This window comes from Gekko japonicus, unplaced genomic scaffold (genome assembly GCF_001447785.1).
Source record: "Gekko japonicus isolate JY-2015 unplaced genomic scaffold, Gekko_japonicus_V1.1 scaffold136, whole genome shotgun sequence".
NCBI classification, from domain to species: domain Eukaryota; kingdom Metazoa; phylum Chordata; class Lepidosauria; order Squamata; family Gekkonidae; genus Gekko; species Gekko japonicus.
Window position 1 is genome coordinate 8,950 of NW_015177012.1, and position 24,916 is coordinate 33,865.

The following is a 24,916-nucleotide window of genomic DNA, read 5'->3' on the forward strand; positions in this document are numbered from 1 at the left end:
CCGTTTTCTGAGCGAGGCTGCGGGCAAGATCAGCGACACCAGCTCGGCTCCTTTAAATGTAAGCTCCGCCCACTCTCTCTGCTCCGCGGCGTGACCCCACCCTCCGTTCCCCCCCCTCCACGTGGAGGAGGAAGATTCCCCGCCCACATGATGTAATCCTAGAGCCGGGCCCGTGACGCAAAATCACTCCACTGCGGAGCCGCGCTCCCATTGGCTGCCGCCGACTGGCACTACGGGCGGTGTTTCCCCCGCTTCTCAACCAAGCTTCCCCTTGGGGGCATCCCTGGTTTGGCGCCAGCTCATTGGTCGCTTGCCTGGGGGGAGTGGCCACGCCTAGACAGGGCCGGCCGGCATTAACCCTTTCCCTGCCGCCCAGCTCCCTAAGCCAAGATGAAGCCACGTGGGCGGGCATTTTTGCACTTTTTTTTCTTTTGCGCACAATTGCTCCCGCGAAGCAATTGGCTGCTCCGAAACCAACCCAAAGGGCTCTTTTGCATACTATTTATTTTATTATGTATTTCTTATTTCGATCATTTAATTAAATTGCACGGATCCATGCGACGTTTTGCGCAAAGCCATTGGCCGGAGAGAACCTCCAGGCTCAGGAGCAGTCTACCTCTGGACGCCAGATGGGCGGGATAATAAACTTGAGAGGATTTGGCCTTGTTTTTTCTCAATGGGGTGCCAGGGCTGCACTGCTTCTGCCTTGCGAACTGGCCCTCTCTCTGATTTGTTAGCTTTCTACGTTCGGAGACTCTACAGAATACAAGCCTAGCCTATCCTGCGAGTTCCCACCCGCAGCCTGAAGTGGAAAAGCCCCCAAACGTACCCACTGAAGTAAAAGCTAGGGTAAATTCAGGGTGTTCAACCCGAACAAAAAGTCCGGGGAGCTCGAATGCTTGCATTCTCCTTGGTGTTACCGTCGGTGGCCCGACTGAAAGGTTATTACTTAGGTGGATTGCAGTTTGGTTTTGAGCCTACTACTTGGGGGTAGACTGCCTCTGCGCGAGGAGGTTCCATTTGGCCGCTCTTGACGAACCAGCGATTGGGACCCCGGCTCGTGAACCGGACCCGCCTAATATATATCTCGTGGCGGGCTGTTCCGCAGCCTAATTCAGCCACGGATTCGAAACTTACGGGTCTCTCCAAAGGATGGGGGGAGGACCGGGACCAGAACGAACCTTCTGGTTAGCAAGAGTGTCGCTGCGTCTCGTGTGCATGGGAAGAGACACGTGAATTTCACGGGTGGAGGGAAAGGCCCCTGTGGCCATATACGGGTTAAGAGGGAGGCGAGGAAAGCGACCACGAGGTCCCGGTGTTTTTCTCCCCTTTTGCTTTTTTGCAGGCTGTTTTAGAATAATTCGGATTCCGAGGGGGGGAATTCGAATCAATAATTTGATACCGCCCCGCCTGTTGCAATCGCAACCCGAAGCGACAGCGGATTTCCAAGACACGCGTTCGCCTGGCCGCGTTCCCAAACTGCCTTTCCCCCCGCCCAGCCCCCAAATTCACGTGCAATAAAATTGCTCATTCTCACGAGCGTTGCCAAAGGTGACTCGACAAAAGCATCCTCCTGTTTCAAGGAGAAAAGTTCCCTTGAGCGGTCCATCATGCAAGGACACCCCACCCCTACACACACACACGCTAACTGCTTGGCAGAAATTCAACAGGTGCAGCTGCACGGAGAACTAGGGGGCGAGGAAGACGCTCCACTTCATTTATTTATTAATTTCTATTTACATCCCGCCTTGCCTGCACAGGCAGGCTCAAGGCGGCGCACAACAGTTTAAAATACGATAAATACAATCATAGAATTTCAAATTACAAATAAATTACATTCCTGACTCTGAAAGCTCCCCTGACGTTAGGGCCAAACCGCCCTACATTACGCCCCGAGACTCCCACCCCGTCGCACGCGTTTCCTCGGGAGTAAGCCTCATTGCAAAGCCTGACTCCCGACCAAACACGCTTCGGAATCGCGTTGACTGATGACTTCGCTGGATCTGTGCCGTGTGTGTCGCCCTGTCCCAACTGTTCCCTCTAGTTTTGCTTCTCTTGCAAACAGAAGCATGTCAGCAAATACAACTGAAATGGGGCGGGGGGGGGAGTGTTGACAGATTTCCCTTTGAAGGCAGGGCCTGTCCATCAAGGGACTCGGGGGCGGGGTCAGAAGCCGTAGCTCCTCCCCCCTCTTCCCTCCCCAGTAAGCAGGCTGGAACTCCAGTTCACAACTCCCCTTCCTCCTGCTTCCCCCCCTCCCCTCCAGAGCCAGTCATGGCAGAATTGGGGGTTGGAGGCAGCAGACAGCTAGTAGCCAACAGCCCATAAGCCTGCTGTGTTTTTTTGGGGGGGAGGGGGGGGTCACACACGGTGGATAATTGACTGCTGGTGGATTCTCTGGTTGTCTACTGGTGGATTCTCTGATTGCCTATGGAAAGGGTTGGCCCCCTAAAGTCTCATTGAGTTTATTCTTTTCTTTTCTTTTACTTTGTTTACTGGGGATTTTTTTTTTCTTGGAAGGACCCTCGGTTGGGGGGGGGTGCCTCTCGCCAAGATGAACAGCCTCCCCTTCGAAGACCCCGTCCTGGACGGCTTGGACTCTTCGCTGACGCTCAACGAGACCAGCGAGATCGACACGGCTCTCTTGAGTGACATTGACGGTACGTGCCGGAATGGGAGGGGGGAGAGGTTGCGGGGGGGGGGGGGCTTTCCCCTGTGCCTGGCGGCTCTGTGGTTGGGGCAAAAAAGAGACCCGACCCATAGAGGGGAGCCCCCGTGAAAAGGATCTGTGTGCATCCAAGAGAATCTTGCTTCTCGTGCACAGGAGCGGTGTTCCCTCTAAGCTGAGTGAGTGTGAGCCAGCTCACAGTTTTCTAGCCTCCGGCTCACACATTTTTGCCTTCGCTCAGGAAGGAGGGCTCCAGAGCAGACTAATTGATGCTCTCGCCGAATCGCTCGCTCACAACTTGAATGCCAGCAGCTCACAAAGGAGAATTTTTGCTCACAAGGCTTTACAGCTTAGAGGGAGCCTTGCACAGGAGTGCAGGGGGCATTTTCTTTTTCAGGGGATTTCAGGTTTCCTTTCGGGGGGTGGTGGTTTCCTTACATGCTTTGTATTGTTTTCAGCGCCCGCCTGATTTGGCTTCTCTCAGAAGACCCTTCTGTGCATGATGTGCGCTGCACATGCTCAGTGTCCCCCCAACCTGCCGCTGATTCCCTTAGAGACGTTCCCAGATTTAAAAAAGTGTGCCTAGAATCAGAACCCATGTACCTGCAGAGAAAGGAGCGACAACATTCAGGCGTTGTTAAGAGGGGAGTTGCTTGTGGGGGGGAAGAGCACTAAGCTGTGGGGGGATGCGCGCTTGCATGCGCTTTGGAGGCATGTTCTTCGCCGGGTGTGGGGTGACCAGATCTGTGGTCTGCTCAGGACGTTTCTTCCCACCCCCCGCACCTCCTTGAGCCTTCTCTCTGCTGAACACCTGCCTAGCCATGAGACCCCCCCAAACAACTTTCGACTTTTGGAGCAACTTCCGCGGGGTGTATTTACTCAAGGGGTGGGAGGCCGGTGGTTTGGACGGTGGCTGAAATAATATTTTTGCGGAGAGTCCTCTCCTTCCCCCGGCCCCATGTTCTTGCTTGGCAGCTCAGCGCTGTTGCTTAACGCCCCGCCCACCTCCTCCCCAGAGGGGGGCTGACGTCACCAGTGGGGTTACTGTCGGTCATTCCCTCCCCCCCCCCTTCTGCAAGGCAAAGCTGGTTTCACCAGCGGAAGCTGCTGCCTGGGGATGCGATGGGCTCCTGCTTCTTTTCAAGAAGCTCAAGTGGTTAAGACGCTGAACTGCAGGCTGTGGAAGGTCGGTAGTTCAGCAGTTCGAGACCCGAGTGTGCCGCATGACGGAGTGAGCTCCCGTCTCTAGTTCCAGCTCCTGCCAACCTAGCAGTTCAAAAGCAAGACATTGCAAGTGGATAAATAGGGACCGCTTCAGTGGGAAGGGAACAGCATTCCGTGCGCCTTGGCGGCCACATGACCACGGAAACGTCTTCGGACAGCGCTGGCTCTTCGGCTTTGAAACGGAGATAAGCACCACAACCCTAGGGGCTGGCTTTCGAGCAAGGGAACCTTTACCTTTAAAGGATCAGGCCTCCCCCAGGAGCTGGTTTTTCACACCCTTCCCTGGTTGTGTCTGCAGAACCTACTGCTGTCCTCTCCGCGGGTTAAGGCTGTGCGGGAAAGCCCGGTGGGAATCCTGGGAATTTATCCTGGGAATGTGCAGGATGCCTTGAACACAAAAGCCTTTTCTGAGAAATGCTTCTTTGTTTTTTCCAGGATGGCTGGCCACAAAGGGGGTTTGGGCTCCAGAACCTATTAATAGATGCATAGAAAGGGGCATTTGGTTCCTTTATTCGGTGTCAGGAGTCGAAGAAGAAGAGGAGATTGGATTTATCCCCCACCCTTTGCTACCCGAAGGAGTGGCTTGCAATCTCCTTCCCTTCCCCTCCCCAGAATAGCTCTTTCAAAAACTACTCCTGAGAGAACAGCTCAGAGAGAACTTGTGACTGACCCACGGTCACACCAGCAGCTGCATGTGGAGGAGTGGGGAATCAAACCCGGTTCTCCCGGATTAGAGTCCGCGCTCCTAACCAGAGCGGCTTACAATCTCCTTCCCTTCCCCTCCCCACAACAGACCCCCTGTGAGGTAGGCGGGGCTGAGAGAGCTCTCTCGAGACCCGCCCTTGAGAGAACTTGTGACTCACCCAAGGTCACAGCTGCATGTGGAGGAGTGGGGAATCAAACCCGGTTCTCCTGGATTAGAGTCCATGCTCCTAACCACTACACCAAACTGGTTCTCTGTCTATTGTTCTCCTTTTAAAATGGCTGTTTACCTGCCAGATATACCAACACAAACATTTCACTGTATCTTATTATGCAGTATTTGTTTATATAATTCATTTTTATCCTGCGTTTCTCCCGCATCAGGGACCCAAAGCACCTTCCATCATTCTCCTCTCCTCCATCTGATCCTCACAACAACCCTGTGAGGTAGGTGGGACTGGCCCAAGGTCACCCAGCGAACGTCCACGGCGCGCATGGGGATTCGAAGCTGGGTCTCTCATATCCTAGTCCGACATTCCTTTTAAAAAATATGTTTTGAAAACACTTTTATCTACACACACAAAACAAATGCCAACAACTAAACAGAATAATCTGATAACCTCACATCCAATATGAGAGGTGCTAGCATCAAGTTATGGTGACGTCCCAACCAAAAAACAAAACAAAGAAAATATATAAACCAATATGAGACGAATCATGAATAGATACAAAGGAGAAAAGAGGAGGGGGGGGGGGTGCTTCCATCCGAGTTGCTGAGATTTTACATAATTTTCATCGATTCCGTTTCTGACAAATAGTATCCTCTAACTATTGAATGCCTTAGTCAAATTTTCAGGTAAGGGTCTCCATCCATTCAAGTTTACTTCAATGAGCTATCGTCTGGAAATTCCATTAAATAAATTTTAAAACTCTTCCAACTAGTCCGACATTCCTAACCATAACACCGCACTGGCTCTCTTAAGCAGAGATAATACCCAGTAGTTAAGACGCTGAGCTGCAGACCGGAAGGTCGGTAGTTTGGCAGGTCGAGACCCGAGTGCCACGGGATGGAGTGAGCTCCCGTCTCTGGCCCCAACTCCTGCCAACCTAGCAGTTTGAAAGCAAGAAATTGTAAGTAGATAAATAGGTCCTGCTTCGGTGGGAAGGGAGCAGCGTTCCATGCGCCTCGGCGTCTAGTCATGCTGGCCACATGACCATGGAAATGTCCTTGGACAGCGCTGGCTCTTCGGCTTGGAAACGGAGATGAGCACCGGACCATTAGAGTCAGATTCGACTCTTTCGAGCAAGGGAAACCTTTACCTTTACCTTAAGCCCAGGGAATTGGAAGGGCATAACTGTGTTAAGTATTGCACTGCTGATTTGTGTGTACTTATTAACTTCGTTGCTACCCAACATTCCCCCCAAAACAGACATCCATCATTCTCCCCTGCTTCCATTTTTTGATCCTCAGAACGACAACCCTACAAGGTAGGTTAGCCCGAGAGGGTGACTGACCCAAGGTCACCCAGCAAGATTCCATGGCAGAAAGGGGATTCCAACTGGGGTCTCCTAGCTCCTTTCCTCTGTTTTGTCCTCACAACAGCCCTGCGAGGTAGGTGGGGCTGAGTGCGGGGGACTGGCCCAAGGTCATCCAGCAAGCTTCCCTTGGCAGAGTGAGGATTCGAACCTGAGTCTCCCAGATCCGAGTCTGACACTTGGGTTGCTGTAATTATATGCCGTGCTCTACTTCAGAAAAGAGGAGGCAAAACCATTCTAATGCACCGCCCTCTGCCAGGCTTTGCAAATTTGCCTCTACTGTTTTCTGATGCAGTGCAGGTCATGTGTTCAAGGGACAAAAGACCGGTGGCAGATACAGGGCTATAAAGAAAAGGGACTGAGATAACTTTTCCTTCCTTTCTGTCAACACTTGAACTCAGGCCCCACCCCCACCCCCACGAAATTGGATTAGCAGTATATTCAGGAAGTACTTCTTTACATTATGCAATTATTTAAAAGATTCATGGCTGCAGAATGTGGGGATTTAAATTTGGGGGTCCTTTTGGGGGCTATTAGCTGGGACAGCTTAGTAGAGCCCCCACATTCAGAAGCAGTGTGCCTCAAATATATAGAAATTGTCGGAGAACGAACAGCGGCAGGTGGCTCTTCTCGCTTTGGGCTTCTTGTAGCTTTCTGGCTGACCTCTGTTGGAAACAGGATGCTGAGTTAGGTGGACCTTTGGCCTCATTCAGCTGGCTTCTCTTGGGGTAAATCTGGCCTTCAAAAATATTAGTTATTCACAAGCGCATATAAGAGTCCCGCTGGATCAGACCAGTGAAGGTCCATCTAGTCCAGCATCCCATCTCACACAGGGGCCAACCAGTTCCTCTGGACAGCCAACAAGAAGGCATGGAGGCTGAGGCCTTCCCCCAATGAGAAACTCAGAAGAGCCCTGCTGGGTCAGACCAGGGAGGGTCCCTCTAGTCCAGCCTCCCGTCTCACACAGGGGCCAACCACTTCCTCTGGAGGTCCAACAACAGGGCAGAGAGGCCGAGGCCTTCCCCTGGTAAGAACACCGGAAGAGCCCTGCTGGGTCAGACCAGGGAGGGTCCATCCAGTCCAGCATCCCGTCTCACACAGGGGCCAGCCAGTTCCTCTGGAGAACCAACAACAGGGCACAGAGGCTGAGGCCTTCCCCTGATAAGAACCTCAGAAGAGCCCTGCTGGATCAGACCAGTGAGGGTCCATCTAGTCCAGCATCCCATCTCACACAGGGGCCAACCAGTTCCTCTGGAGATCAAGCAACAGGGCAGAGAGGCCGAGGCCTTCCCCTGATAAGAACCTCAGAAGAGCCCTGCTGGGTCAGACCAGGGAGGGTCCATCCAGTCCAGCATCCCGTCTCACACAGGGGCCAGCCAGTTCCTCTGGAGGGCCAACAACAGGGCAGAGAGGCCAAGGCCTTCCCCTGAGAAGAGCACCAGAAGAGCCCTGCTGAGTCAGACCAGTGAAGGTCCATCTAGTCCAGCATCCCGTCTGACACGGTGGCCAACCAGTTCCTCTGGATGGGCCAACAACAGGGCATAGAGGCCAAGGCCTTCCCCTGAGAAGGACTGAAGAAGAAGGTTCAGGCCAAATCCAGCATCTTGTCGGCCAGTAGTGCTTAGAATGTCGGACTCAAACCTGGGAGGCCTGTGTTCGAATCCCTGCTGTCCCAGGAAACCTTATTGAGTGACATGGGATCAGTCTCTCTCGGCCTGGGCTGCCTCACGGGGTTGTTGTGAGGATAAATTGGAGGCATGCAGAATAAGGCATGCTTGCCCTGGTCTTCTTGAAGGGAGGGTGGGATAAAAACATGTAATAACTCAAGAAGGAGAAGAATAACTCGAGGAGGAGGAGAAGAAGAAGATGATATTGGATTTGTACCCCACCCTTCACTCAAAGTATCAGAGCAGCTGAAGGCTGTCAACAGAGCTGTGCGTGCTTATGCGGGCACAAAACAGAGTAGGGGTATGCAACATTAGCCTCTGTGATTGGCCGGCGATCAGAAGCTTCCCAATTGGCCAGTCTGGCCTAAATGCTAAGGAGATGGAACAAAAGTCCACTTAAAGGAGAAGTAGAAGAACAAGAGATTGGATTTATACCCCGCCTTAACTACCCAAAGGAGTCTCAGAGTGGCTTACAATAACCTTCCCTTCCTCTCCCCACAACAGACACCCTATGGGGTAGGTGGGGCTGAGAGAGCTCTTTCGAGGACTGCTCCTGAGAGAACAGCTCTGAGAGAGCTTGTGACTGACCCAAGGTCACACTGGCAGCTGCATGTGGAGGAGTGGGGAATCAAACCCGGTTCTCCCAGGTTAGAGTCCACGCTCCTAACCGCTACACCAAACTGGCTCTCAAACTAAGAGCATTTCTTTCCATCTGACGAAGAGAACTTTGACTCTTGAAAGTTTGTACCCCCAAAATATTTTTAGTCTCTACGATGCTGCCGGAATTGAATCTACGTCTTTTCTTGAAGATCAACAGCAACCAAAGAGGAACACACCGTGTAGGTATACAAGGAAATATTGATCTGTGTGAAAAAGATACTAACAGTGGTTCAATAAAGACCAAAGCATTGATACAAATACAATCATGTAAGCACAGTCAAGTCCAATCTTAAAGTAGAAACGTTTCCTCTTGAGATGAAGATGTACGAAGAATGATAAATGAAGAATCCGGATATTAAGAACTCCATTTCGAAGAACGTCCTCAGTAACTAAACATGGAAGAAATTACATAATAACAATAATAACACGTACAGTGTAAGGTGAAACAATTACAGCAGTAACAAGATATGTGTAAATACCTGATAAACAATATATCTTCAAATAGGTTATATGCACTCGTGTGAGTTCCAGCAAACAAACCTCCTGTGTTAAAACATGTACCATAAGTATAAACATGATACAAATTGGAGTATAAAAAATAACGATGACAAAAATTAGCAAGACACTTACATGAATGGGCAGTTATTGACATCTCAGGAAAAGCTCAAGGCATTACATCACACTTACTTCTGTAATTACTGCCTCTACAAACTAGCAACAAGAAGCACCTATATAAAAATAATATAAGCTGGAGTATAGAAGAAGAATGATGACAAAAAGTAGCAAGAAACTTACATAAATGGGCAGTTATTGAGTACGACCTCAGCTGTCCACGTGTAGTGGAATGATGCAAAACGTTGGACTGTGGAATGCTTTAAATTGGACATGGTGGCTTACATTTCTCAATGTTCCCCTGCGTCAAAAACTCCCTGCTATAAGAAACCTAGTCCACCCTTTTCTTTCCTGGGCTACGTTTCTCCTAGCGGGGAGTTGGGGAGCATTTGAAACCGGTACTCTTCCACTTCATTCTGCTGGGCCTATTGATTGTCGCCTCCCGTGGAGGGTGTGGGCTGTCCCATTCGTTGGGCAAGCTTGTGTCGCTAATGGGCCATGAAAAGCAAACACATCCTGGTGATTTCGGAAAGGTAACTTGGAGTCAGACATCTGTTTCAGATGTGGACTTTGTCCCGGGGCAAAGGGCATGTTATGTTTTTGGAAGGCACGCAGAGACGGGTCTGAATTCTCCCAGGCCGCAGAGACGGAATTGGCAGGGCTTGTGTTTGGGTGCCGCCAGCGAAGGACAAATCTACATTGCCTCTTCCAATCGTTCTCGTTCTTCTCCCCAAAAGTAAAACCAAAAATGGCCATTTTGCCCCATCCCTTTGAGGTCTGCAGCCAAAAATTTACCTTTTCAATTTTTATCCATTTACTTCGATTATACCATACTTTTCTCCCCAGTGGGAGACCCAAAGTGACTACAACTTCCCCCCTTTTCCGTTTTGTGAGGTAGCAGAAGAAGAAGAAGAAGAAGAAGAAGAAGAGGAAGAGGAAGAGGAAGAGGAGGAGGAGGAGGTTGGATTTATACCCCACCCTTCACTACTCGAAGGAGTCTCAGAGTGGCTTACAATCTCCTTTCCCTCCCCTCCCCTCCCCTCCCCGCAACAGACACCCTGTGAGGTAGGTAGGGCTGAGAGAGCTCTTTCGAGGACTGCCCTTGAGAGAACAGCTCTGAAAGAACTTATGACAGAAGAAGGAGGAGGAGGAAATGATTGGATTTATACCCAACGCTTCACCACCCAAAGGTGTCTCAGAGCGGCTTACAAACTTCTTTCCCTTCCCCTCCCCTCCCCACAACAGACACCCCCTGGGAGGTAGGTGGGGCTGAGAGAGTTCTTTCGAGGACTGCTTGTGAGAGAACAGCTCTGAGAGAACTTGTGACTGACCCAAGGTCACCATAAACCAATGCGATATCACAGTATACAATTTCACAGAAAGCAAGCACACACTGTATAAATAACGCAGACCACAATTGCTCAAAAGTCATGCAAAACAGAGGTAGATTATATAAGAATAACAGAGGACCACATATATCAGTAAAATAAATTTACATCATACAATGTACAGCTCCATGAGTAGTGCAAGTCCATAAATGGTACACAGATAAGAATAGTGCAAATCCATAAATGGAACATAGACAAGGACGAAGACCGGATTTTTATCTTCGTTTCGATAGCTCTTCTTCAAGAGCTATCTTCAAGAGCTCTTCTTCAAGAGCCAGTTAGGTGTAGTGGTTAAGAGTGGTGGACTCTAATCTGGAAGAACCGGGTTTGATTCCCCACTCCTCCACTTGCACCTGCTGATGTGACCTTGGGTCAGTCACAAGCTCTGGCACAGCTGTCCTTGAAAAAGAGCAGTTTGTGTCAGAGTTCTCTCAGCCCACCTCACTCACAGGGTGTCTGTTGTGGGGAGAGGAAGGGAAAGGAGGTTGTAAGCCGCTCTGAGACTCCAAGTGAAGGGCGGGGTATAAATCCAATCTCTTCTTCTTCTTCTTCTTCTTCTCTTCTTCATACTACTACAATTACAAGTAAAACCAAGCTATTAATATCATATATCATAATCAAAACCATACCCTGAAGACTAAGAGGCAAAGATTACCTTCATAAAGTACTCACAATGTACAGAAGACTTTGAAATGGTATATGTAGGAGGGAAAATCCTTCATATAGCACTCACAGTGTATAAAAGCCTTCAAACCAGTATTACAGGAGGAAATTCTGAAACACGAAAGAATAGGAAAATGCTCTTATGATATCAATATTTACAGTAACAATACACACAACCTATTGAGGGGGTCATAATGCTCACCAATCCTATTATAATCATTCACAGCCGGGCACCCAATAAGCAAAGGAACCAGCAGCTGCATGTGGAGGAGTGGGGAATCAAACCCACCTCTCCTAGAGTCCGTGCTCCTCACCACTACACCTAACTGGCTCTCAAGCAGAGAATATGTGTGTCAACTTGACGATTCGAGGCTCGGTCTCCCCGATCGTAGTCTGACCCTTCAAGCCACTACTCATTTAGGCCTCGCTTTTCTCCTCCACGGGGACGCGAGACAACTCCCCCCTTCTCCATTTTATCCTCACAACAACCCTGCAAGGTAGGTGAGGCCGCAAAGTGTGTGCTATGCTGGGGGTTGTGAGGAAGGGGACCGAAAACAGATCAGCCAGTATCGTAATGCCCCTATAATAAATCTACGCTACAGCCTCATTTGGAATACTGTGTGCAATTCTGGTCACCACACCTCAAAAAGGATATTATGGCTTTGGAACAGGTGCAGAAAAGGGGCAATTAAAATGATTAAGGGCATGGAACACCTTCCCTGCGAACAAAGGTTAAAGAGGTCAGGGCTCTTTAGCTTGGAGAAAGGATGACTGAAGGGCCACGTGGCAGAGGTTTACAAGAGTATGCATGGGAGAGAGCAGGTAGAGAAAGAAGTCCTTTTCTCCCTTTCTCACAATACAAGAACTCGTGGGCACGCCATGAAAAGAATGAGCAGTCGGGTTAGAATGGATAAAACGAAGTCCTTCTTCGCCCAAAGAGTCATGAACATGTGGAATTCACAGCCGCAGGAAGGGGTGGCGGCTACAAGCATGGACGGCTTCAAGAGGGGATTGGAGAAACAGATGGAGCGGAGTTCCATCAGTGGCTCTTAGCCACAATATATCGATGGAACACTCCGGGGCAGCGATGCTCTGTCTTCTTGGTGCTTGGGGGGCAGCAGTGGGAGGGCTTCTGGAGTTCTGGCACACTGGTGGACCAGCTTGGTGTAGCGGTTAAGAGAGCAGTGGACTCTAATCTGGAGAACCGGGTTTGATTCCCCATTCCTCCACATGCAGCCAGCTGGGGGACCTTGGGTCAAGTCACAAGTTCTCTCAGAGCTGTTCTCTCAAGAGCAGTTCCTGTCAGAGCTCTCTCAGCCCCATCTACCTCACAGGGTGTCTGTTGTGGGGAGAGGAAGGGAAAGATGATTGTAAGCTGCTATGATACTCCTTCGGGTAGTGAAGGGCAGGCTATAAAATCCAATTCTCCTCCTCCTCCTCCTGATGGCACCTGGGTTTTGGCCACTGTGTGACACCGAGTGTTGGACTGGATAGGCCATTGGCCTGATCCAACATGGCTTCTCTTATGTTCTCATGTTCAGCCACGGCAGAGTGGAATTTGGTCTCTCCTTCTCCCATTCTTTGTACCCATTTCCGTTCCTTTGCATCTCCAGGGTGAGGTCTTCTCCCAGTCCAGCCATTTCATAGATTTGTTTTCTGTCCTTCTGTGATTGACATTTCCAATAAGAACAAAAGCTGGTCAAGATCTGCAGTACTCGCAAGATGAGAAAAGGCGAACACGTGCAGACCTTTTTGAGTTCTGAATACAAACAGCCCAGTCGTGGGGTGGCAGAGGAGAAAATCAATAGAAGGTTGTCAAATGATATAAAGGATATCCCCCCCCCCACACTCCCTCTCCAAATACAGAACTTTGGGGGCCCACACAGTACAACCGCTCAGAAGTTGGCGGACCGTTGGGAATTATCTGATGGAACTCATTACCATAAGATGCAGGGTGTTTGCTAATTTTAAGACTTTTTTTAAAGGATTGTACAAGTCCTGTAATATTTTTTGTGGTATTTTTTCATATGTGCAAGTGTGTGTGCACCTGGAAGTCATGGCGACCTCTGGTGACTGACCCCTACTGGGGGCCTGGAGGATATTCAGAGAGGTGGCTGAGTAAAGCCTGCCCCCACCTCCCAACTGCTGGTATTCCACAGAGGTCTCCCATCCAAATAATTGCCAGAGTCGGCCCTGTTTAGCTTCTGAGATCTGATGAGATCGGGCTTGCCTGGGCTATCCAGGTCAGGGCGTACAATTCTTGGATGGGTATGAGTCTGTCAAGAGCCATTGACTGTGATAGTTAAATGGAAGTTAAGTGCAGGGGCAGTACACCTTGCAGTTCCAGATGCTGTGTGCCAACACAGTGTGCCTTTCTTGTGAGTGTCTTGGAAAATCTCTGGTTGGCTGCGACCGAAGACAGAGCCCCGGGGTCTGGTCTGATCCAGAAAAGCATTTCTTAATGTTCTCAGAGTTACAGACTTTCTGTGATTCTTTTCTTCTTTTACATCTTAGCCAATGGAGACTTCTATCCTTGTTTCTAGGTTTAGAATCACAAAACCCGCCCTGTTATTGCATTGCCCTTTGCCGCGTTTCGTTTCGAAAGAGGTTGAGGGTGGGCGGGAGAGGCTGCCAACTCTTTTAACCATTCTCGCGCCTGTGTCTTTCGCGGCCGCTGGGCTGGCAAGCATTCTCTGTGGTTGTCACTTCTTTCCAAACTGCGAAATGCTCTCGTCGTCTCGTCTCCGTAGACCAGGGTGGCTTGCGGAAGGCCACGAAGTGGGGCTTTTGAGGGTCGATTGGCAGCTGCATCCAAATTTGTATATAATATACCATCAGAACATTGCCAGACGCAACATACAGGGCAGTCAAGATTACAGTGAATGTGTTGGGCGTAGAGGGAGGAAAGAGCACCTTGAAGACTAACAACATTTGTGGCAGAAAAGAGCAAAAATTCCACTATCTAAAGAAGTGAGCAGTGACTCAGGAAAGCTCCTACCCAGCCACAAATTTGGTTAGGCTTTAAGGTGATCCTGGACTCTGGCTCTTTGGTATCTGAAGAAGTGAGCAGTGACTCAGGAAAAATCCTACCAAGCCACAGATTTGGTTAGTCTTTAAGGTTCTACTGGACTCTGGCTCTTTGGTATCTAAAGAAGTGAGCACTGACTCAGGAAAGCTCATACCTTGCCACAAATTTGGTTAGTCTTTAAGGTGCTCCTGGACTAGGGATACCAGCCTCCAGGGGGGACCTGGGGATCTACCAGAATTACAGCTCATCTCCAGACTACAGAGATCAGCTCCCCTAGGAAAGAAATTCATACTTCGGAGCGGGGACTCTGTGGCATTGTACCCCACTGAAGTCCCTGTGTCCCCCTGGTTCCATTCCCAAATCTCCAGGGGTTTCTCTACCTGTATCTGGCAACTCTAACCCACCCACCCCGTCTCTTGCCAGCGGCCAGGAGGGACCTGCTAAACCTAGAATTAGACTCTTGCTCTTTTCTACTGCTACGGACGAACACGGCTACCCATCTTGATCTGTATTGGCGGCAATGCTCCCTCTGAGCTGTGTGAACATAAACATAAGAACATAAGAGATGCCAATGTTGGATCAGGCCAAAGGCCCATCCAGTCCAACACTCTGTATCCCACAGTGGCCAAAAATCCTACTTTGTGAGCTACTGGCATTAAAGTTGTGAGCAAGCGATTTGGCTCCTGCATCAATTAGTTTGCTCTGGAGCCATCCTTCCTGAGCGAAGACAAAAATCTGTGAGCTGGAGGCTAAAAAAACCTGTGAGCTAGCTCACACTGACTCAGCTTAGAGGCTACTGCATAGATTAGTTTGGCTGCTGCATAAATCAGTTTGCTCTGGAGCCATCCTTCCTGGGCAAAAACAAAAGTGTGTGAGCCGGAGGCTAAAAAAACCCTGTGAGCTAGCTCACACTAACTCAGCTTAGCGGGAACACTGGTTGGAGGTAGAATTTCCAACTCTGGGTATGGGAAATTCCTGGAGATTTGGAGGGGTGGAGGCTGGGGAGGGCATAGTTTGGCCAGGGGAAGGCCCTCGGTGGGGTGCAATGCCACCCAGTCCACCTTCCCAAGTAGCTATTCTCTCCAGAGGAACCGATCCCTGCTGCTCTGAGATCATTTGCAATTCTGGGTGATCTCCAGGCACTGCCTGGACGTTGGCAACCCGACCCAGAGGCTGTGCCAGTTGTGAAAAGAACCAAAAATATATATCCAGGGAGAGCTAGAAAGCACCCCGGGAAGAAACTGCGGCCTTTCCCATCTTGCATACCTGCCCCTTTCCAAAAGCACCTGGCGAACCGGCCGCTGACCTCGAGTATCCCCTCCCGCCTGCGCTCCGGCCGGGGAGGGGTTAATCCGGGCTGCCCGGCAGTAACCCCGGGTGCCATTCACCTTGGAGGCTGCAGCTCGGAAAGGCCTGTGCGTCTGGCTGGTGGAGAGCCCGGCCGGGCCCTGATTGGCCAGGAGGCATCACCTCATGCTAAATCCGTGATTCACAATTCCTCCCTCATTCCAGGGGGGGAGGAGGAGGAGGAAGAGAGAGTCTGGCCAACAAGAGAGAGAGAGAGAGTGCAGTTCTTTGCAAATAAATATATATATATAGAGATCCCATCTCTCTCCAGTCCCAAGTTGCACCCTTTTTCACAAGCGGGAGAAGTTCTCACTTGCACATTGCTGGCCAGGGCCCTGGGGGGGCCGGCCTCGCTTCTCTGCCAGGGCACTTTGGGGGCCAGCCAGGATGGATTGCACTTTCGAAGGTATCCCCCCCCTTTCCCCCTCCCTCTCAGAGGGGGCATGTTTTCTTAATTCCCTCTGCCTTTGCTTCTCTCTGTCTTTCCCTCCTTAGACGTGCATCCGTTCTCACTGGTGGATTACCAAGTGTTCCTGGTGAGTTAGGCCGGGCTATGAGCTTGGGCGCCCCCTTTCTGCACAAGAGTAGATCCTTTTGGTGTAGTGGTTTGGTGTCGTAGTTAAGTGCGGGGACTCTAATCTGGGAGAACCGGGTTTGATTCCCCACTCCTCCAGTCCTCTGCTTGCAGCTGCTGGGTGACCTTGGGCAAGTTGTAGTTCTGATAAGAGCTGTTCTTGAAAAAGAGCAGTTTCTGTCAGAGCTCTCTCAGCCCCACCTACCTCACAGGGTGTCTGTTGTGGGGAGGGGGAGGAAAAGGATTTTGTAAGCCGCTCTGAGACACCTTTGGGTAGTGAAGGGCGGGGTATCAATCCAATCTCTTTTCTTCTTCTTCTTAAGTGCGCGGGCTCTAATCTGGGAGAACCGGGTTTGATTCCCCACTCCTCCACTTGCACCTGGCTGGGTGACCTTGGGCAAGCCATAGTTCTGTCAGAGCTGTTCTTGAAAAAGAGCCGTATCTGTCAGAGCTCTCTCAGCCCCGCCTACCTCACAGGGTGCCTGTTATGGGGAGGGGAAGGAAAAGGAGTTTCTAAGCTGCTCTGAGACACCTTTGGGTAGTGAAGGGCGGGGTATAAATCCAACTCTTCTTCTTCTGCTTAAGTGCGCAGACTCTAATCTGGGAGAACCGGGTTTGATTCCCCACTCCTCCGCTCGCAGCTGCTGGATGACCTTGGGCAAGCCATAGTTCTGATAAGAGCTGTTCTCGAAAAAGAGCCGTTTCTGTCAGAGCTCTCTCAGCCCCGCCTACCTCACAGGGTGCCTGTTATGGGGAGGGGAAGGAAAAGGAGTTTCTAAGCTGCTCTGAGACACCTTTGGGTAGTGAAGGGCGGGGTATAAATCCAATCTCCTATTCTTCTTCTTTTGGGGGGGGGGACTGTGGAAGAACCAGATCTGAACAGGAACTTGAACAGGATTTGGCTTGCTGAGGTTCATGAGAACCAGCTGTAGTGTAGTGGTTCAGAGTGGTGGTTTGGTTCCCCACGCCTTCTCCACATGCAGCCAGCTGGGTGGCCTCGGGCCATTCACAGTTCTCTCAGAGCACTCTCAGCCCCAGCTGCCTCGCAGGCAGTGTTCTCTCTAAGCTGAGTTGGTGTGAGCTAGCTCACAGTGTTTTAGCCTCCAGCTTGCACATTTTTGTCTCCGCTCAGGATGGGATGGCTCCAGAGCAAGCTAACTGATGCAGTAGCCAAATCGCTCGCTCACAGCTTTAATGCCGGTCGCTCACAAAGTAGAATTTTTGCTCACAGGACCCCGTGGCTTAGAGGGAGCATTGCTCACAGGATGTCTGTTGTCGGGAGAACAAATTTTAGAGTCCAGGGGCACCTTTAAGACCAATAAAGGTTTATTCAAGGTATGAACTTTCAGGTGTATGCACACAGCTCCACATTGTGGGGAGAGGAAGGGAAAGGCTTTGTAAGCCGCTCTGGTAGCGAAGGGTGGGGTATAAAACCGGCTCTTCTTCTTCTTCTCCTTCTCCAAAGTGATCCAAAGGGGAGCGATTTGCAAAGCGGCACCGTTGAGCCGTCTTGTTGACGGCTTTGGAAACTTTCCCTGTCCCCCCCCCCCGCCCGCGCGGTCGTGTTAATTCCGTTTGGACAGTGCTGACTTTTGGGGAACGGATGGGAGGGACCCACCAGATGGCAGGAGGATTGTTCAGAAGTCCGGTCAAGTGGGAGCTTTGCTTACATACAGTTGCCACGGGATATACACGTCAAGCTCAGGCGAGAGGGGTCACATGGGGACGTGCACAAAAGAGGAACCCCAAATTTGTTCCCCCTTTGTCCCTCCTGTTTGTTCCCACCCCCTTCCCCACTTACCCGTGGTATCTTTGGTGTAGTAGAGCCAGTCTGGTGTAGTGGTTAGGAGCACGGACTCTAATCTGGGAGAACCGGGTTTGATTCCCCACTCCTCCACTTGCACATGGCTGGGTGACCTTGGGCAAGCCATAGTTCTATCAGAGCTGTTCTTGAAAAAGAGCAGTTTCTGTCAGAGCTCTCTCAGCCCCACATATCTCACAGGGTGTCTGTTGTGGGGAGGAAAGGAATTTGTAAGCTGCTCTGAGACTCCTTCGGGTAGTGAAGGGTGGGGTATAAATCCAATCTCTCCTCTCTCTCTCTCCTCTTCACTATCTGAAGGAGTCTCCGAGCGGCTGACAATCCCTTTCCCTCCCCACAACAGACACCCTGTGAGGCAGGCGGGGCTGAGAGAGCTCTTTCGAGGACTGCGCAGGAGAGAACAGCTCTGAGAGAACTTGTGACTACCCCAAGGTCACACCGGCAGCTGCAAGTGGAGGAAGAGTGGGGAATCAAACCCGGTTCTCCCAGATTAGAGTCGGCGCTCCTAACCACTACACCAGACTGGTTCTAAGTAGTTCTGGGTCTGGTGGGGACCATATGGAAGAACTCAAAGTTGCTGCCGAGAGGGAATGTATCCTAAAATGTAATCCAGCCTGGAATCCTTGGGTTGCAATCCAGCTCCCAGCTGTGCGTCTCTGCAAATACTGATCCAGGGAGGGAGCTTTGACTCTCCAGCGCTCATACCCTTAAAAACTTGTTGGTCTCCTAGGTTTGGTGTAGTGGTTAGGAGTGGCGGACTCTAATCTGGGAGGACCGGGGTTGATTCCCCACTCCTCCACATGCAGCTGCTGGCGTGACCTTGGGTCAGTTACAAGTTCTCTCAGAGCTGTTCTGTCAAGAGCAGTTTCTCTCAGAGCTCTCTCAGCCCCACCTACCTCACGGGGTGTCTGTTGTGGGGAGGGGAAGGGAAAGGAGACTGTAAGCCGCTCTGAGACTCCTTTGGGTAGTGAAGGGTGTGGCATAAATCCAACCTCTTCTTCTCTCTTCTTCTGTGTCTGGTCTCTAGTTGTTTTGCAAATACTGACAGAGCTCCACAGGAGGTTCTGGATTCTTTTGGAGCATTGAGGGACCTGTTTTCCGAGCATCTTCTTGGCCCTCAAAGGTTGCCAGAAAAGCAAATTTGCATCAACACTGTAAGGCTGTGTGTTGTGTTCACTGAGCTTGTGTCTCTCCCCTATAGCGCATAAAGCTGAATTCTGCCACATGGATAATTTCTGCACCGTTATTTATATTTCCTTGATTTGATCTGCTCTGCTGGGGCTCGATCCTGCGCGCGTCCCAGACAGAACCTTTCCTTCCCCCCCGATATGTGCATGTGTGTGAGTGTGTGTATGTGTGTATGAGGGTATGTGTGTGTGTGTGATTGCGCGCACACCTGGAAGTCACGTCAACCTCATTAAGATTAACTTTAGGATATCGCCGAACAAGAGTACATGAGAGGAACATGAGTATGGGAGGTAATATTTTTAAGTACTAAATGAGTTAGAAGAATGATTGCAATTCTTAGGTTTGCCGTAACATTTGTGGCATCTGCTGAGTACTGTATGTTTCACGTTTTGATTCTTTGAATTCTGCATTGTATCGTTTCGCATTGAGTCCTCTTCTTTTTATGTAATACTGTGAAGTGAAATAACATTTAATAAAAATTAAAACAAAACAAAACGTTGACCTCTGGTGACTGACCCCTACTGGGGGCCTGGAGGATATTCAAGGAGGTGGCTGAGTAAAGCCCGCCCCCGCCTCCCAACTGCTGGTATGCCTTGGAGGTCTCCCATCCAAATACTTGCCAGAGTCAACCCTGCTTAGCTTCCGAGATTTGACAAGACCGAGCTTGCCTGGGCTATCCCGATCAGGGCAGGAACAGAATCTTAATTTCAGTCAGGGGTCATTTCCTGCAGGAGCGCACAGGAGTGGAGCTCCGGCAGTAACGAGCCCAGGGGGCGGGCACGTGCAACAAGCCCCACCCCCTGCTCCCAGCAGCCCTCAGTCAGAGCAAGAAGCAGCCAGGTAAGTTGCAGAGCCCCCCCCCCAGCCCCCCGGTCCAAAAAAGTCCAGTGGCATCCAGATACAAGCTCTCCCTCCTCTGTGAGGACAGATCTGCACATTCCCCCCCCCCCAATAGCTAGCAATCCAAAACAGTCCAGTGGAGCCTGAGCGGTGGGGGTTGCCTTCTGACACACTTCCGGTGATGTCAGGGGGTGTGGCATATGCAAATAAGTTATGCTAATGAGTTATGCTAATGAGCTCCTGCACCTCTTTTTCTACAAAATGACTTCTGATTTCAGTCTCGCTGCGGGTTGGAGGCAGGTGGAAGCCGGTTGTTTCCCCGCAGTCGCTGGGGTCGTGAGGATACGTCTGCCACTTTCCTTAGTTTCTAGGCCCCGGGGTGATGCCCAAGGGACGCTCCCTGGCTCTGGCAGAAAGTTGCTTTTGAGTCTCAGCCCAGACGGGCATCTATTTGCCACGTGATCGCCCGGTTGTGAAACGGGGGGACGAAACAGGAGCAGTCCTTGGTGGAAGAAGCGTCGGCAGATGTGTAGGAAGCTGTGCTGCAGTGCACCGGAGCCTAGCTCCGTATGTTCTGCTCTAGCCAGCAGGGCCTCTCCCGGCACTTGGGCAGAGGGTTTTTCCAGAACTGGCACCAGAAACCCTGTAATGGGAGCTGCCAAAGATAGAACCCCAGACCTGCTGCGTGCACAAAACACGCTCTGCTGCTGAGCCACCCATTTTCTGCCAGCAACAGATGCCACAGTTCCTTTCCCAAGCGCCTATCAAATTACCAAGAATGCCTCCGGCCCTTCAAGCATTAGATGAAGAGGTTGATTCCCAGAACACAGTAAGTGCCTGGGCCTCAAGGGTGCCCCTCTGGTCTGAATTCCCTTCTCTGTATCTTTGATTCCACTTTTTCCAAGGCCAAGGACTTGGCTGTAGAATGACGAAAGTTCTGGAACTGATCCCAGCAAGTAGGAGTTAGGATCTGCTGCTGTGGCGTGGCTCAGATACGGGGGTGCCAGCCTCCAGGTGGGACCTGCGGATCCCCCAGAATTACAGCTTTTCGCCTGATTAGAAATATCCCTCTGACGGAGGGAGACGCCCGGGATCCGTTTAGAAGCTTGGCAGCATATTTGAGCCTGAACATTTATCAGCGTCCTATTTGACTGTAGTATTCCTTATGACTTGTTGTCAAGCACTTCATGAATACAGAGAGCTTTTGTACTACTCTATTATCTCCCGAGGAAGATCCATTATTGAAACGTTGTTATATAATCCGGAGACGACGTTGATTATGTACCTATGCGCAAGGATTTTCTTATCATTTATGAATGATGTTGTAGTGCTTTAGATTATACATAGGAAGCTTTTTCTTTGCAAGTCTTGGTGACTGCTTGATTTGTGGGTCAGGCTCTCACGACTGTTGTCTTTATACTTATTTTCTGACTGGGTCGTGTCTGTATTTATCTTATACCTCTGAGGATGCCAGTCACAGCTGCTGGCGAAACGTCAGGTCCTACAATGCCAAGACCACGGCCACACAGCCCGGAAAATCTACAACAACCAGTGATTAAAATAATGTTTCAGCAGCAGCTGGAACCGCCACACTGTTTGTTTTAGTCTCTCGCAATCCTCTTTCCCCGTGTATTTTTAAAATTACACCTCCTCTCCCCTGTGATGTGGGCTTCTTCTGCGTATTGGCCCCGCATCCTTCTGCAGCCATTTTGAACAGGTGGCCCATCACCCCAGTGTCAGAATTCCAAAGTTGCTTGCAGGTTCAAAAAATGTCGGGGAACCCCCCCCCCCGAGCTACAGAAAAAGATCCCTGATGCGCAAGAGCTCACATGCGCACCTTCCTTTTCTCTGTGTTTTCGCAGACATGCTCCAGTTGATCAACACGGAAGACAGCGATTTCCCCAGTCTGTTTGATGCTCCGTTCGGCGGGAATGCGTCTCCGGATCCCAATCCGCACGGATCCAGTTTGTTCGGCAGCTACCTGGGGACGAGCAACCCGTCCGCCTCCAATCTCTTCCCTCTTCCGGCTCCATCCCAAACGAGTTTTCAGGCCTTGCCGCCGAGCAGTGCCGGCGTGAACCCGACCCCCATGGACGTCAAGGAAGAGACGGCGGCCGCGACCGTCAATCAGCCGCCAACCCAGATGCCGTTGGGCAGGAGGACGACTCAGAGTTTTGTTCCGGCGCCGCAGGCCCAGTTCTCATCGCAGGCGCTGATGGGCTTCCCAAGCCAGAATGGTATTCCTGGTGAGGATCCGAGAATCGGGGCCTGGTGTCATCGGGGGTCGGGCCGGCTGCAGTAACAGAAGGTCTGAGGAGTTTGCTTGTGAGCAGCTTGGGGGCTGACATGAGAGAGGGTCAGGATGGGTAGATGGGAAGGGGGGGGGGGAACCTACAACCTGATTTGTAGGAACCGTGGTGAGGCAGTGTGGTACAATGGTGAGAGCAGTGTTCCCTCTAAGCTGAGTTAGTGTGAGATAGCTTTTTTTAAAAAAATTTTTTATTTGCATCATAAATTATTACATTGCAATATAATCCCAATTCTCTTATGATACATTTCCCCCCCCCTTTTATATGCCACCCCCCACAAGGTGGCCATCACATAGCTACAAATTAAATTTTTAACCATGAGCACATTTTTTCCATTTTTCCAAGTATAACGGAGTTGGCTTCTCCATTATTTACCCATTGAAAGTATATAGACCATTTCTTTTTTATCTCCTTCATCTTTCCATCCCATGCCTTATCTTGTTTAATACATTCCAATATATCTGACTGGATATATTCGTATAAATAGTCATTCCATCTATCTAAAGACCACTTCAAGCTCTCCTTCCAACCATAGTTAGTGTGAGATAGGTCACAGTTTTTTAGCCTCCACCTCACACATTTCTGCCTTAGCTCAGGAAGGATGGGGCTCCAGAGCAGTGCTCCCTCTAAGCTCTGGAGTATTGTGAGCAAAAATCCTACTTTGTGAGCTACTGGCATTAAAGTTGTGAGTGAGCAATTTGGCTGCTGCATAAATTAGTTCGCTCTGGAGCCCTCCTTCCTGAGTGAAGACAAAAATGTGTGAGCCAGAGGCTAAAAAACTGTGAGCTGCACACTAACTCAGCTTAGAGGGAACACTGCTCCAGAGCAAACTAATTTATGCAGCAGCCAAATCACTCACAACTTTAATGCCAGTAGCTCACAAAGTAGAACTTTTGCTCACAAGACTCCATAGCTTAGAGGGAGCATTGGGTGCAAGTGAAACAAAACCAAAGGACAGCAGCCCTTTAAAGACTCGCAGCGTTTATTCCTGGACGAGCTTTTCTGAGACAAAGTCTTCAGACATGCAGCTTACACCATTCTCCTGTCCTCCATTTTACCCTCACAACAGCCCTTTGAGGTAGTGATGCTCTGCATTCTTGGTGCTGGGGGGGCTAAGGTGGGAGGGCTTCTGGAGTTCTGGCCCTGCTGGTGGACGTCCTGATGGCCCCTGGGTTTTGGCCACTGTGTGACACAGAGTGTTGGACTTGATGGGCCACTGGCCTGATCCAACAGGGCTTCTCTTAGGGGCAGAGATGCTCTGTCTTCCTGGTGCTTGAGGGGCAAGAGTGGGAGGGCTTCTGGAGTTCCGGCCCCACTGGTGGACCTCATAGAATCATGGAATCATAGAGTTGGAAGGGGTCATAGAGACCATCTAGTCCAACCCCCTGCCCAATGCAGGACCAGCCTAAAGCATCTCTGATAAATATTCGTCCAGTCTTTTCTTGAAAGCTGTCAGTGAAGGGGAGAGCTAGCCACCTCCTGATGGCAACAGAGTTTTGGCCACTGGGTGACACAGAATGTTGGACTGGATGGGCATTGGCCTAATCTACCATGGCTTCTCTTGCGTTCTTAGGTTGCTCTGAGAGGGGCTAGCCCACAGTCACCCAGTGAGCTTCCGTGACAGAGTACAGATTCGAACCTGGCTCTCCCAGACCCTTCCCTCCATTTTATTCTCACAACAACCCTTTGAGATAGAGGCTGAGAATGTTTGTGACTGACCCAAGGTTACCCAGTGAGCTTCCATGGCAGGTCCGATCCGAGTCCGACACTCTAACTGCTACGCCATGCTGCCTCCATGGTTGGAAGTCCCCAGCTTCACATCACCATTCAACCACAACCATTGGCCCATCGCTCTCCCCCTCTGCCTAACCTACCTCACAAGGTTGTTGTGAGGGCAGAATGAGAAGTGGGGAACCGTGGAGACTGCCCAGAGCTGTTCGGTAGAAAGGCAGGATAAAGAGAACCAGTGGATGCCATTTTATCAGTCGTTGCATTGAGTCTTGCCAAATTATTGCATGATAAATGGCATTTACAGATCCAGTGGGAGGACAGGCTGATAAACTGGAACGCAGAACCTCCGGCCTGGTTGTCCCTCACCTTTTTTTTTAAAAAAGTCTTTATTTTAAATTTTCAATAAACCACATGGAACGATAATACTAAAGGTAAAGTTTTCCCTTGCTCGAAAGCCAGTTGAATCCGACTCTAGGGTCATCTCTGTTTCCAAGCCGAAGAGCCAGTGCTGTCTGAAGACATTTCCGTGGTCATGTGGCCAGCACGACCAGGGGTCATTTCCTGCGGGAGCGCTCAGGAGCGGAGCTCCGGCAGCAAGGAGCCCAGGGGGCGGGCACATGCAACATGCCCCACCCCCTGCTCCCAGCAACCCTCAGTGGGGCTATGAGGAGCAAGAAGCAACCAGGTAATTTGCAGAGCCCCCCCCCCCGGTTTGCTTTCAGGTACAAGCTCTCCCTCCTCTGTGAGGGCAGATCTGCGCGTCCCCCCCATACCTAGGATTCCAAAACAGTCCAGTGGCACCTTTAAGATCAAGTTTTATTCAGGTACGAGCTCTCCCTCCTCTGTGAGGGCAGATCTGCACATTCCCCCCTCCATAGCTAGCAATCCAACACAGTCCAGTGGAGCCTGAGCAGTGGGTGTTGCCTTCTGACACACTTCCGGTGATGTCAGGGGGTGTGG

At 50.5% G+C, this 24,916-nt stretch overlaps 1 protein-coding gene across 2 annotated transcripts in view; it reads left to right on the plus strand.

Annotated features, from left to right (window-relative positions):
- The first annotated feature begins 2,247 nt into the window (after positions 1-2,247).
- Positions 2,248-24,916, plus strand: part of SREBF1 (sterol regulatory element binding transcription factor 1) — a 54,414-nt gene continuing 31,745 nt past the window's right edge. Inside the window, exons 1-2 of one of the 2 annotated variants that reach the window (XM_015427663.1) lie at positions 2,248-2,660; positions 21,779-22,162. In XM_015427663.1, coding sequence (XP_015283149.1) covers positions 2,555-2,660; positions 21,779-22,162 — 490 coding nt within the window. In that variant the 5' untranslated portion in view covers positions 2,248-2,554. Of the gene's footprint in view, positions 2,661-15,988; positions 16,032-21,778; positions 22,163-24,916 lie in introns of those variants that run through there. The other variant, XM_015427664.1, reaches the window with a different exon arrangement.